This window comes from Petromyzon marinus, chromosome 27, assembly GCF_048934315.1.
Source record: "Petromyzon marinus isolate PM22_M1 ecotype Great Lakes invasive population chromosome 27, UKy_Petmar_22M1.pri1.0, whole genome shotgun sequence".
NCBI lineage: Eukaryota > Metazoa > Chordata > Hyperoartia > Petromyzontiformes > Petromyzontidae > Petromyzon > Petromyzon marinus.
In genome coordinates this window covers 643,405-657,538 of record NC_133693.1, presented here as the reverse complement: position 1 = coordinate 657,538, position 14,134 = coordinate 643,405, and the positions used below count along the sequence as shown (strand labels likewise).

Genomic DNA, 14,134 nt, shown 5'->3' with positions numbered 1-14,134 from the left:
TTCAAAGAAGAAATTTGGCCTCAGGTCTTCGCTCATTTACCAGCTTCACATTCCCTATTGCCGTACAAAAACTGGAGGAAGGGCCTTTGCTATTGATGCCCCCAGGGTCTGAAATGCTATTGCCAATAAACTGCAACTTGAATCGCTACCAATGAGATCTTCTCTCAAAACTGCTCTAGAGGAGTTGTACACCCCTAGCTGCCACTGCTATTCAGTGGCCTAAAATAAATTAAAATGTTTCGCTCCGGATGACGCTGCAAAGTATTATCTGTATTTTGATTTTGTGTGCTGATCTTTAAGGTGCATTGAAAAATTTGATACTCCGACTGATGCTTCTGTTGTTGTGGAGTAACTCATGCAGCCAGCTATGGCTCTAGGATTTGGTGTTACATGTTATTTATGTAGTTTATTGTAAAAATTCGGTCACAGTCCCTGTGATCACTGTTACGTTGCAATTATGGCTTTATTTTTTTGGTGATTTCGAAAACTTTTTTGGTTTGGACATGTTTGTTTTGTTGTAGTATGGAGTTAGACTGATGGCCTTAATCTAAGTTTTCTTGTTGTTGTTTGACTTGCATCCCACTGGGATTTTTTGCACCCAGCGTTGGTGTACGGTGCTTTTTTCAGGAATATTTTGCTGTTTTTTTCATGGATTTTCTGTTTGCACAGTCACAAAGTAACTTTAAGATGTTTTTCTTGTTCGTGTTTTTGTTTGTTGTGGTTGCACCCGATTCCAGACCCGAATGGCTCACAGGGCTATACCGAAATAAATCAACTGAAACTGAAACTCTCCGGCTTCTTTGCAGTCTTTGTTTTCCATGTGTTCATGTAAGTTACAATATATATTACATTACTAAACATTTTAGAAATTAACCAAGGGGCCGTCCATAAATGACGTCACGCGATTTTGAACAATTTTTGACCCCCTCCCCTCGTCACACGGCGTCACAAAAAATCAGACCCCCCTCAAATATGACGTCACGAAGCTCTGCCCCCCCCCTCCCAAACCATATTTCCATTTTGAAAATAAAACATGCTTCAAATCGCTTTACACTATTGTCATTGGCGCTGCACTCTAATGTTGTAGGAGAAAACATTTATTTAAAAGTCTTTTTAATTAAGTTGAACGTGTTGTCTGTATTTAAAGTTGCGCATTTTGATGTGACGTCACATTTCTCAAACTCCCCCCCCCCCCTCATATTCTTGGTTCTTTCGGTAAAGTCACGTAGAAGGGAAACAATAAAATAATAAAACACTAAAATTCTCACGACGTTTCGACTGCAACACAAGCAATCATCATCAGGTGTGAAAAACCACAGCAAGAAAATTTGAAAAAAGTGGCGTTTTTATTTGAAACTTTAGCACCATGTAGAGCGATTTGACAGTTTGTTGAGATGGACGAGTCCATCTATGTTCGGAAAAGAGGAGGGGGGAGACGAAAAATAATGGATGCGGTCTGAAAACCACCTTAAGCGTGATCAATCAATTAAGACCCGAAATGGTTTATCAAATCCATCCAATGATTGCTAAGCCAGAATCCATCTTCTCGATTGAAATTGTCTCTGAGTTTGTATATGTGGATATCCTCATGAACGAATCTCTCATGGTAGCCAGATGGCTTACAAAGAACCTCTGTCTTGGAGAAGTCAATGTCATGTGAGCCTACTGAATTATAACAGTGATCTGCCACGGCCAAGGTGTTGGTCCTACCGTGTTTTAGGTCTGCTTTGTGTTCACGAATGCGGTCCGAGACATGTCGTTTGGTTTCTCCAATGTAACTACACTGAGGTACCCCCCCTGGTGAGACACTGCTTAACCAATACATACTTCACTTGGAATGGAACTTTCTACAAACAAACTGAGGGCACCCCAATGGGCTCTCCCCTATCTCCGGTTATAGCTAACATTTTCATGGAGAAATTTGAGACTGACGCCATCCAGACTGACACTCTGCGCCCAACCTTATGGAAGAGGTACGTGGATGACACTTTTGTCATCTGGCCACATGGCCGGCCTGCTCTAGACCAATTCTTCGACCACATCAATTTCATACACCCAGCCATCAGATTTACCATGGAAGTCGAAAAAGATGGCAAGCTACCTTTTTTGGATGTCCTAATAAAAAAGAGACCTGATGGTTCAATGAGCCACTCTGTCTACAGGAAAGATACCCATACGGATGCTTACCTGAAACCGGATTCCCACCACCATCCATCCCAGAAGAATTCCCTCATCAAGACTCTGCACCATAGAGCCCAATGCATATCCGACCAGGAACACATAGCCAGTGAACTCAAGCACGTACACCAAGCTCTTAAGGCTAATGGTTATTCCGACTACACAATCCGTAAAACTATCGCTCCAACCATGAAGAAGGACCCTCTTGAGGAGCCTTTCAAAACCATCACTTTACCCTACATTACGGGGATCACAAAAAAGACCTCCAAAATTTTGAACAAACACAAGATCCAGGTCCGATTCAACACATTACATAAAATCCGTGATCTGGTTCCGTCTGTAAAAGATGTGATTCCGGACATACAGTACCCTGGCGTCTACAAACCAAGTTGCCTCTGTGGTAGTAGTTACATTGGAGAAACCAAACGACATGTCTCGGACCGCATTCGTGAACACAAAGCAGACCTAAAACACGGTAGGACCAACACCTCGGCCGTGGCAGATCATTGTTATAATTTAGTAGGCTCACATGACATTGACTTCTCCAAGACAGAGTTTCTTTGTAAGCCATCTGGCTACCATGAGAGATTCGTTCATGAGGCTATCCACATATACAAGCACAGAGACAATTTCAATCGAGAAGATGGATTCTGGCTTAGCAATCATTGGAAGGATTTGATAAACCATTTCGGGTCTTAATTGATTGATCACGCTTAAGGTGGTTTTCAGACCGCATCCATTATTTTTCGTCTCCCCCCTCTTTTCCGAACATAGATGGACTCGTCCATCTGAACAAACTGTCAAATCGCTCTCCGTTGTGCTAACGTTTAAAAAAACCGCCACTTTTTTCAATTTTTATTCCTGTGGTTTTTCACACCTGATGATGATTGCTTGTGTTGCAGTCGAAACGTCGTGAGAATTTAATTGTTTTATATTTTTATTATTTTATTGTTTCCTTTCTACGTGACTTAACCGAAGAACCAAGAATATGAATCACTGCAGTCACGAAAGCTTTAAATCAAAATTCCCCCCCTCGTCACACACGTCACAAATGTCTGACCCCCCCCCCACCCCAGGTGCGTGACGTCATTTATGGACGGCCCCCAATCGCATCTGTTGACGTTTTAACATTCGCATGAAATGTCATAAATTGTATATAATCTAAAAGCTTCGAATCCTGGCAGGAGATTCAATCCGTCGGGCGCGGCTGTAACGAGGCACGGCGCACGGTAAAGGCGCAGCCCTGCAATGACTGCTCACACCACCGCTCGCGGAAAGAGAAACTCAGATCGTGGACTCTCGAGGGTCCGTGTAGGGAGCGCCCGAACTTTACCCCACCACGCGAGACTGCGATCGACTGTGGTGGACTCCCGGGTAGGACGCCTACGAGGGCAGCTTGGTGAACCTGCCCATTGTTTCACTCACCGCCCCGGGATATCTTCCCGGCGACCTCTACGAACGAACTCGGTGTCATTTCGATTTGACTTGCGCCTCAGCTGGGCCATCTGTGCCACTCTTGTACAGAGTGAGCGTGCGTCCATCACAGGCTCCAGGACACGCGTCATCGTCACGGTGAAACAGACAAAGTTCGCTCGGTTTCGAGTTGTTCACCCATCGGTGGCGTTTATTCACACGGTCACAAACCACGCCATTTAATTGATAACTATATACCTTCTATGAGTTGTATAAATCCATTACTGTATTGACGTATATTGATAATTCAGCCCCGCAGCTGAGTGAATGGGTAGACTAAGGTCGCTAGCCAGACATCACCTACGTTTCTGCACACACAACATCATAATAATATAACCACTGAGAGGCGTTGTGGAGAATGTTAATACGCGAGAAAGAATGCCTTTAGACTTTAATCAGTTACGTTTAAGCAAACACTGGGCCAATTGGGTAGATTGGGTATCATCAGCGGAGTGGGGCTTCCAGCAGCCGCCTGCAGGTAGCGCTGTAGCACAGGTGAGTGACGGTGCCTGACGGGCATGGAGCATCCGGGGGGCTCCCCACTCTCAACAACTTCGCGTGCCGCGTCCTCGAGACCGTAACACGATTCGGAAAGTAAGACGCACCCCACATTTTGGCCTGGCGTCAATGAACTTAAACAAATCTGGTCTCGCACACGCAACACACACAGTGGATTATAAGACGCAACCCCAACTTTTACTTTGAAATGCAGGGAAAGAAAGTGCGTCGTATAATCCGGTAAGCAAGTAACTGGTGGTAGTGATGTGAAGGCTCCGAATTGGAATGGCGAAAAAGCGAATCGGTTGCCTGCCGGGGACCCACGCACTCCCCCACCCCGCGTGCTGCGCGACGTTCCCTGGACTCTGTTGTTCCACTTCTTTGGGTCTTTCGGTAAAGCCACGTAGATAGAAAAAAATCATCAAAATAATAACAATTTAAGGACGTTCCGATCGCAACGCAAGCAATCGCCTTCTGTTGTTTCTTTGAGCCGGATCGGATGAGCCGCTCTGTGGTCGCTAGCGATGAGCGGCTGTCAAGTAGCAGGTCGCTACTTGCACGGCCCTTTCTTGCCGCCGATTGTCACGATGTTGGTGTAGACATTTTTGTCGTCTTCGCGAAAATCTGAAATGGAGAGAAGTACGTAGGTTGAACTTCTATCGCGCCGTACGTCGCCAACCGTGCTGATCGGCGGTGCGAGAAGATCGTTAACAGTGCTCCCTGCGCAGATGACGATGGCAACCGCTCATGCGAGAGTTCTCCAGGGCAGACTTAACATCTGCCAGAAAAAAAATCTTGCTAAAAACTCATTTGCATTCGTATCTGCAAATCGGTGTCTGATTGGAAATGAAGATGCATACAAAACTGTGCAACTCATTATCTGCTTGTCCTCTAGATGGCCGCTTTGCCGACTTGGGCGCGTTGCAATTGGGGGACTCACACTGATATATAACGATGACCTTGCTGTCGTAGAATCTTTTGTTTCAATCGGCTGGTGTACTGCAGCTCGCCACGAGAAAAAATAAACATTCACTGACAGCCAACGTTCAGCTGAACGGTGCTTGAATGTGCTCAACACAGAGTAAATGTATCGTTTAATTGAAGCTGCTAAGGAGCACTCTTAGGTACGCACCGCTCTGCGTACGTAGCAAGTCCCAGAGTGGCACGTCGGTGTTGAGCGCTCCAAAACCCTCAAGCTGCCTTTGGAGATTAATTTATTGTTCAACGTGTGTGATGAGCGGCTTTGAAATGGCACGTGGCGACCACATTGGCACCACCATCTGCTACGCTGCTGCCCAATGGCAGCACTACGGAGCGTTGGGGCAGCGCCCCACCTATTATTTCAAATATATACTTCTATAATTTAATATAAGAAAAATAAAAGTTAATAAAAGTTCGTTTATAATAAGTGGCTAATTTTAGTTCTCATTTTTGGAGGGCATTTCGAATCACTTCGGTTAGGATCTACGAGGAAATGCGAGATGTTGATGTAACATTATGAAAAACTATTCTTACGGGAGAAAATGAAATTGTATTTAATGACCTGCTGACAGAACCGAGTACAAAAGAATCGACATTTGGGAGCCCGGTTTGTCCGCTCCAATGAGATGTATATTCAGCAATCTTATTGGCCGAATCAATTTACTCCCACTTAGTGCTGCCACCGCTTGAAGAAAATGAAGCAGAAAGGGCCCAAGTAATTCTGCCCCTGGCCAATGACAAGCCGCCATTGCAAAGCCATCTTCACAAGGACAGTCACCCCAGCGCCTCGTCATCACGACGCCGGCATTGTCCCACCGCATACTTGGGTCCACAGCGGCCACCGCTCCTGTTGAACTACTCCACCTCACCTTCTTGTGCTCTGCTGGCCGCTTCTTGGGCAATAATGAACTCCATCGTTTCCGACGGCAGGCCAATGTCGCTGTAACTGTCGTCACTGTCCCTAGATGCTTCTGCAAAAAACAAAATTCACCTAACAATAGTCATGCGAGGAAGGCCTTGCGCAGCGGGCAGCGTACTGCACTGCGGACCCGCGTGTCGCGGGTTGACTTGCGGTCCCGGCTAACATTGGTGGCGACTCATATTCCAACGGGTTCGTAGTGCAGTGGGCTAACCAATGCCCCACACACACACTGGAACTCATTTACAATTAACAGCGCAGTGTAATTGAGCGATGTTATAATGTGTGAAGGTGACCCTGATGTCCAAGATCAAGACCGGAATTAGACTCGACAGGATTGTGTTGCTGTTTGTATAGATTATGTCTTCAGATACAAGTCCAAGTGGTAAAGGTGCTACCCTGCAATTGATTTCTCATTACACTACCGGCAGAAGTTCCTCCGCACTGCGAATGCTCCTGCTGTAACTTGGGTGGTGTGTGTCGGTGTGGCGTCTTTACCTGACTGAGAGGGCTCCGCCTCCACATAGACATCTTCGTAGTCGTCATCATCATCGCTGCCCGAGGCGGCTGGTATAAAACAAACCCGTGTCATCGTTTATTTAAAGTTTATTAAAATAATTCTCCTGAAATATTCAGCATGCCCACATTCATAAGCTGATGACAACGTGCAGGTTTAAATTGATGGGAATAACACTACTTTTACAGGCTGAAATATGAAATCGCTCTGCAATATTTATAAAACAATGACAAATGGCGACGCTCGGGGAATGATGAAGACCGTGCAGAAGTTTCAGAATGCTAATTCGCGTCGGTGAAACGGCCGTACCTCTCCCCATGTCTTCCCCTGCCGTGGTCTGGATTTTCAGGCTGCATGACCGCTCAGCAACATTCGGCGTCGACAATTCCAACGGAGACGATTGGCCATCCTGGTTTGGGGAAGAAAAAAAATAAACTACATTAATGGATGGCTCATTTGGGGCACGATTGTGTGTTTGCTTTTACACTAATTCATGTTTAATCCTAACTGCCAGGTGCTAGCGGTGAGCATTTGCTCTGTTTCAGCTGAACGTTCGTGCAATAAACACGTGTCGTGATGATGTTGTACTCACGTGTGGCTAGTCTACTCAAGTTGACCCTAGTCCAACTGTAGATTACGAAGGAGTTTTAAATGTTCTCATCGCGTCACAAGATGCCTCGTGACGCCACTGTTGGCGGACGAAGCACGAACGTGACGACATCGCATCACTCGCTGCGATCTCATGGAATTGACGTCATTGCTGTGACATTTTCAGATAACACAACACCTTATATCAAGAGCTGATTTTCAGATGTGCAGATTTTTTTCGAATTCGTATCAAAATGGGGGAGGGGGGGGTGTTATTCGAAATCCCGGCGTAGTCACCTTTCCTGACGTCGCTGGCCCTCTCTCCTTCGAAATGGCTTTGTCTCTGGTGAACCTCATGGGCACCGGCGGGCAGCCCTTGTTCGCCGAATTGATTCCCCTGAAGTTGCTCAGAAAATACGACGGCACCTTTTCCAGGTTCATCTGCGGCGGGGGCACAGGCCACGTGCTGCCCTTCTCCAACACTTGCACCTTCATGTGCACCCTGTTGATGGGGATCTCGAAGCAGCCGGCGGCGATCTCCCCGCTCACGATCAAGCAGGGGTCCTCGAAGTGCCCCTCCACCGTGATGGAGGAGGATGCGAGCGGATCGTCTGGCAGGAGCGGGTCGCCCGCCACCACCTTGACGTTGACGGGGATGGGGCCGTCCTCCACCACCTGCGCCAGCGACAATCGCCGTTGCTCCTTCACCACCTCCACAAAGCTGCCCTGCACGTAGAGGGGCAGGTGGACGACGGCGGCGGCGTGGGGGGCGCCCGAGGGGGCGCTCCGCAGGCACCGCAGGGTCTCCAGCTCCTCGTAACGGTCGTTGCTTTTGATGCGGAGCAACTCCCGGCCCCGGACTGTCAGCCGGTCCCCTTGCGCCAGTGAACCGAGCTCCTCGTGGTCGGCCTTGTAGTCCATCGTGGCCCGCACCTCCAGATCCTCGTCGCCTTTGGCCCACGCGGCGTCGATGTCGAACGTCGAGCAGAAGACCCGGGGACGCTTGGTCACCAGGCCGTGGTAGAACAGCGGCACGAGGAAGTTCTGCGGCGGCAGAGCGAGGCGCTCGCGCGTCACCAGAACCTTGCGGACCTCCATGGCCCGGTGGACCGTGAACTGAGCGCCGACCTCGAACTTGACCTTCGGGCAGGATGAGTAGCACCGCTGCGCCTCCAGAACAAGCATGGACAGCGGGAAGCGGTCGGCCGGGTATTTGAAGATCTCCACCAGCGTGACTGGCATGACGAATGTCTTCTGCCTGTACTCTTCGGTGACATCTCTGACCTCGACGTCCAGGTTAGATGGAACGATGACCTCTCCCATGGCATCTGATAAACAGGGTGCACAGAATAGAGGAGCGGTGCTTCGTTAGAACAGAGGTTGTGGAGCGAAACGTCGGACATCATGCTAAACGACACTCGGTGCAAACCGAGAACGCATGGGAGAGAGATGCAGCATGATCGTGGCTGTTTCTTGATGCGCCCCTGCCGTTTCCACAAGGGTTCATTAGGTTGATAAATTCTTCCTCTCGTGTGTTCATTGTCAATCATCCTAAAGCTCGCTGCTATTCAACAAGTCCCATTCCCAGATGAGATCTGGCCTGAATGAGCGTGGCTTAGCAGCAGTAGGCAAGGAGATTAATCATTCTGATAACACTGCTCGGATAATATGAAACCTTGGCCGGGGCGTTATCATCGTCCGTCTCAAAATAAGCAGCACAAACACCGCATTGTTTATAGGTCTTTTAATTCTCCTAATAAGATTGTTTCCTCGAGTTCAGCCCTGTTAGAGACATCAGATGCTTTATTTCTCAGTGGCTTTCACCTCAAAAACTTCACTCACTGACATCCTCTACTTGCGTGGCAATACAAAAATAAAAGGTGCAGCCCTGCAATTTCTAGCTCACGCCACTGTCGATGGAAGGGCCTTCACGATATGGAAGGTACTCTCGAGGGTATTTAGGCCTACTCTTTAGTGCTGATCAGACGTCTTAGAAGAGGTAGGAGTACCCACTCTTTACCCCACCACACACGACCTGCTGATCAATGGACTGTGATTGAAGCCACGTGTACTGCTGTGTCGAGAGAGGCCGCATAGGGGGGGTCTAAGAAACCTGCACCGTTTCTTCAATAACAAATCAAACCGGCGACCACTGAACTGCAAGTCGACCGCGGCAGCACTCCTTGTCAAAGTGTTTGCTTTGGAATTGTTCCATCGTCCCCAATTTCACCCCATCTGCGCTGCTCCGCCCCAATTGCCGTGAAGCGACCGCGGCAGTGTTTGACGGCACCTCGAGACCGAGACGACGGAGAGCGGGGAACTCACCGTTGACAAAGCCCACGATGGAGCTTCTGGCCGTGAGCTTGAGCACGCCCTGGAAGCCGCTCGGCAGGTGCTGCACGCCCTGCGTGGACGTGAGCGGCCGCACCATCCGCGTGCCGTCCTGCAGCAGCCGCCAGTGGATCACCTCGAGCAACGTGTAGTGGCCGTTGTCCCGCGCCTCGTAGAAGTCGCCCTTGAAACGCAGCGGCAGCAGCAGCGTGGCCCCCGCGCCGCCGCCGCCGCGGCCCTTGCGCTCGCAGCGCCACCGGACGCACGGGGGGTCGTCGTCGTCGTGGTCGCGGTGCCCCCCCTCGCCGTGCCGCTCCTCCAGCGCCAGCGGCACCAGCCGCTCGCCTGCCTTGACGGTGACGTCGCCGGCGCGGATCTCCACGGAGGCGTGGAACGCCAGGTGCCAGCCGCCGCGCCGGGCCAGCTTGTAGCACTCGGCGATGTCCTCGAATGTGGCGTAAATGCGCTTGCTCGGCTGGATCTGGAAAAGGCCTGCGGTGGCCACGTCCAGTCAAAGCAAAAGCACGCGGGCACGGTGACTGGAGTTGTTGCATTTTCTCCCCTAGCTCCCAATCTCCTCCCACTCGCAGCCGTGGTTGGTGATTTACAGCGATGCAGGTTGGTGATTTACAGCGATGTTGGTGTGTGATTTACAGCGATGTGTGTGTGATTTATAGCGATATAGGTTGGTGATTTATAGCGATATTGGTGTGTGATTTACAGCGATGTGTGTGTGATTTATAGCGATGTAGGTTGGTGATTTATAGCGATATTGGTGTGTGATTTACAGCGATGTGTGTGTGATTTATAGCGATGATGGTTGGTGATTCACAGCGATGTAGGTCTATGATTTACAGCGATGTTGGTGTGTGATTTACAGCGATGTAGGTGTGTGCTTTATAGCGATATAGGTGTGTGATTTACAGCGATGTGTGTGTGATTTATAGCGATGTAGGTTGGTGATTTATAGCGATGATGGTTGGTGATTTACAGCAATGTTGGTGTGTGATTTACAGCGATGTATGTGTGTGATTTATAGCGATGTAGGTTGGTGATTTATAGCGATGATGGTTGGTGATTTACAGCGATGTAGGTTGATGATTTACAGCGATGTTGGTGTGTGATTTACAGCGATGTAGGTTTGGCAGAGATTGTGTATGAGTTCGCTCAGCGGTCGTGCGACGTAGGGCGTGCTGGATCTTTGCCCTTTATTTTGATTGCCGGGTACTGACCCAAAGCCCCAAAATGTGAAGCAGCCAGCAACAAACTGCGCTTTCAAAGCGTCAATGATTATCGTATTGAACAGAGAATTTAGCAAGGCTGCAAGGCCTGTTTTGCACGGCTTGCTTGGAGAACTTTAAACGTGTTTTAACAGAAGTTGTAATCCATACCTGTGTAATCGGTTGGGATTTCCATGATGATGCCGCGAGGGACGATGCACTCTTTGCCGTCCATGGCCACCACTTTCACCAGAATCTTATCGAGCTTGATCTTGGTGATCCTTATCACGTCGCCGTTGGACAGAGTGATTTCGCTGCCTCCCATGTCGTAGATGGATCCTTGGAACGGAGCACGCGGGGGAGGGGCGAGGGGAATCAGCGGCGTTTCTCTCTTGCCCTGCCGGGGCTCCCACACCCCTTCTCCACTGGCACATCCGAGCCGAGTCAGCCCAAAGACTTCACGGTCGAGCCGGAACAAAACCGTGATATGATGGCCTCACGACCGTGTCTGCAGTTCGACGTTTAATAATGCAGCACTCGGATCTACCGCGGCCAAAAGTTTGCTGCGATTATTGCTTCTGACAAAGGCTGGCATGCTATTTGTAGTGTGAACAGCATTCCATACGAACTTAAGCTGGTGCTCGCAACATTTTCCGAATTATTTGTAGTGACTCTATAGCATATTAAACCTAATATTTTTCGCCTGAAATTATTTAAAGAATTATAAAAAATATATTTCATTATGATACAGTGAAGTGGCTTGCTAAATACATCGTGTGCGTTACCTCTGCCTTTCGTGACTCCTCGTCCCCTCCTCCCTCGTACGGCGTGTCCCCATCAGAAAGCGATATTGCTTTCAAATGTAAAGTACGATATAAGTATATAATGCAATGGTTATAGCACCGTGCTACAAACCTGGTGCCCTCACCCGGTGAGTTCAGTTCCCGGCCACGGCTAACATCAGCGGCGAGTAACACCTGAGCCAGTGATGGCCACTTTCGCCGACCCGCACCGACGAGCTCGTTACGACCGTGCGCAGACATTCCCCGTGAGAGACGCTACTTAGGGAGGCCATCGTTCAGCTGTAGGTTCTCAAACGGCTTTAAGAATTTACATTTTTCCGAATAGTTTGTCAACGTCTCGCCTTCTCCGTGATCTTATTTACTTTGTTATGGATTTTTTTACGGAAGGTTGTTTGAAGGGATCTGAATTTACCGAACGCGAAAATCCGCTCGGGCCTCACGTTACAATGGCTGCGTGAGAATTAATTTCCGCGAGTTCCAGCTCCGCAGGTTTCCTCTATAAACGTCGCGGCCGCCGTTAATCCCTCTCGCCCAGCAATGTAGCGCGCCGCTCTGTTACGTCAAATAAACATTCCCGAAATCCGATTGAAAACGTGTAAGTCTGTGAATTGCGCAGCGTGCTCTGGGCATTAATTCTACATCAAGACGACATCGGACTCGTCAAAGCATCGACGAGGCGTTCGTTTGCCGCAATGGAGCGGTTGATTGCAATGGAGATGAATTTCCAAGGGAGCCCAACATTTTTCTAAAACTATTTCGGCGATGCTCTCGTGAGCCGCAAAGTAAATTGCTAAACCTTAACTGTAAAAGTTGTTATCTACTCCACTTTGATTTGTTTACATGTGAGAAAAACATCACATTCCTTGAGGTCTACAACGCTGTTCCCCAGAGCGCTCGTGAATCGCCATCACCACGAGCGTTGAGCGGTCCCACCAGCCTCGAGGTGATGCCGCAGTGATCACAGCCAGGGGTGGTGGCGCGCGGATCCAGCGAGGGTCGGTGCATCGCGGACAGATTTGTGAAGCTTCTGAAGCCGCGGGGTGGCGGGATGTCCCACGGATGGCAGTACAACAAGTGGGTACATACAGCCGTCTGTGCGGACCTCTGAGTGTTTTGACCTTGTATGCGCCATAGGTTAGGTGGCCAAATAAGAGGCAAATTGGCCAAATACCCCAATCCGGATGACAGGGAAAGGTGCAGCGCTACAATTGCTCGCTCACACCATTGCTGGCGGGAGGGCCTCCACGAGGGGAAGCTCATAAGAGCCCCTCTAGAGTGTATTTGGCCTACTCTTCCACGCTGGTCTAATGTCTTGGAAGAGATTGGCGTACCCATACTATACCCCACCACCTGTGACCCGCAGATCGGCTGTGGTGACCCTATTTATATTGCTGTTGGGGAAGGTGGTTAGGGGATATGGGATATGGGAATGTTGCCCATTTTTTCTCCGCCGCACCGGTAGATGGAAACCCGTGACGTCTAGATTGCAAGTCTACGTGCAGATCGTGACACCGCAGCAGCGTCCCTGCCACGACAGCACCCTCTTGAACAATCCGTGACGCTCGGTGAGGCTTTTCTGGGTAAATAATTAGCATGAGTTGATGAATATAAGGTGATGACAGGTGATGGCGTTCTGTGACGGTACCTCCGATGTACACGCCCGACGTGACTTCGGCGAAGCGCGGCAGGACGTCCCATGGCACCGTGTGCACGTAGGCAAGCAGCGGCATGGGCCGCGCGGGCGCCGAGCCTGTCATGCTGCGGCAGAGCGGGTCCGGCCGAGAGTCGTCGGGTCGCTGGTACACCTCTCGAGTGAGCGCCACGCTTAAAATGCTCGCTTCCGGCAGTAACCCACAAGGAAATACCCAACGCGCATTGTTGCCCGCCGTGTGTTTGGCCAATTACACGATCTTTACCGACACCCCAAATGGTCACGATCAGTTTCCCGAAAAGTGTAAATTTTGTAACTTTTTTTGCCTCCTGTTTTAGGCCGAAAAGTTCCGCGCCAGGCCGATACTTAGCCCGGCGGAGATGTTGATCGAGAGGTTGCGTGTGATGGGGCAAAGTGTGGCCATCGTGGAAGAGTAGGCCAAATACCCACTAGATCTCTTGAGCTTCCCTCGAGTGGAAGCCCTCCCACTATCAGTACCACAAGCAGGACATTCTAGGGCTTTATCATTGCCGAATGTTAAAGAGGAATATATTTAAAAAATACATTTTTGTTTCGTCTTTTCCCCCCACTGTTACCCTAATTGTGCTCCTGGCATCTGAGACAAAATAAGAATCTATTGAGATACGCTTACAGAGAGAGAATGGCATCATTTCATGTTAGCAGAGAAATCACAGAGTTGCTCGTAAAATATCTTCAAATGGCCTATCTCCATACAAAAGCCACTGTACTTACTCATACACCCTGCTACAGAGAGAAATATTAATTGCATGACCGTCAGACCGATATTTTTTAATTATCAAAACTCGCTACACTTGAGAACGTGGTTTAATCACCGGCGGCTGTTGGATTTCAACCCATGACTTCGGCAGTGCCGGCCCAGTGCTCTGACCTCTGGAGCATCTCTTGAATATTTCAGAATCTAATATCTCTAATGTTGGAAACACAATGGCAGGA

The 14,134-nt window shown here is 49.1% G+C and overlaps 1 protein-coding gene across 1 annotated transcript; it reads right to left on the bottom strand.

Moving 5' to 3' along the window:
- Nucleotides 1-3,774: 3,774 nt before the first annotated feature.
- THEMIS (thymocyte selection associated) lies at nt 3,775-11,200 on the bottom strand. The gene is made up of 7 exons (XM_076069990.1): nt 10,877-11,200; nt 9,480-9,977; nt 7,452-8,482; nt 6,876-6,975; nt 6,548-6,616; nt 6,000-6,101; nt 3,775-4,773 (listed from the first exon to the last, which is right to left on the bottom strand). The coding sequence occupies exons 1-7, from the start codon at nt 11,028-11,030 to the stop codon at nt 4,700-4,702; spliced, it is 2,028 nt and encodes a 675-aa protein (XP_075926105.1). The 5' UTR covers nt 11,031-11,200; the 3' UTR covers nt 3,775-4,699.
- Nucleotides 11,201-14,134: the final 2,934 nt, after the last annotated feature.

Bases quoted from the DNA above. Each gene is read 5' to 3' on its own strand.
- THEMIS (XM_076069990.1), bottom strand. From the start codon at position 11,030: ATGGGAGGCAGCGAAATCACTCTGTCCAACGGCGACGTGATAAGGATC. The intron at 8,483-9,479 runs GTGAGTTCCCCG...CCTGTTTATCAG, and splicing joins CATCGTGGGCTTTGTCAACG to ATGCCATGGGAGAGGTCATC. The intron at 6,617-6,875 runs GTACGGCCGTTT...GTTTTATACCAG, and splicing joins AGGGGAAGACATGGGGAGAG to CCGCCTCGGGCAGCGATGAT.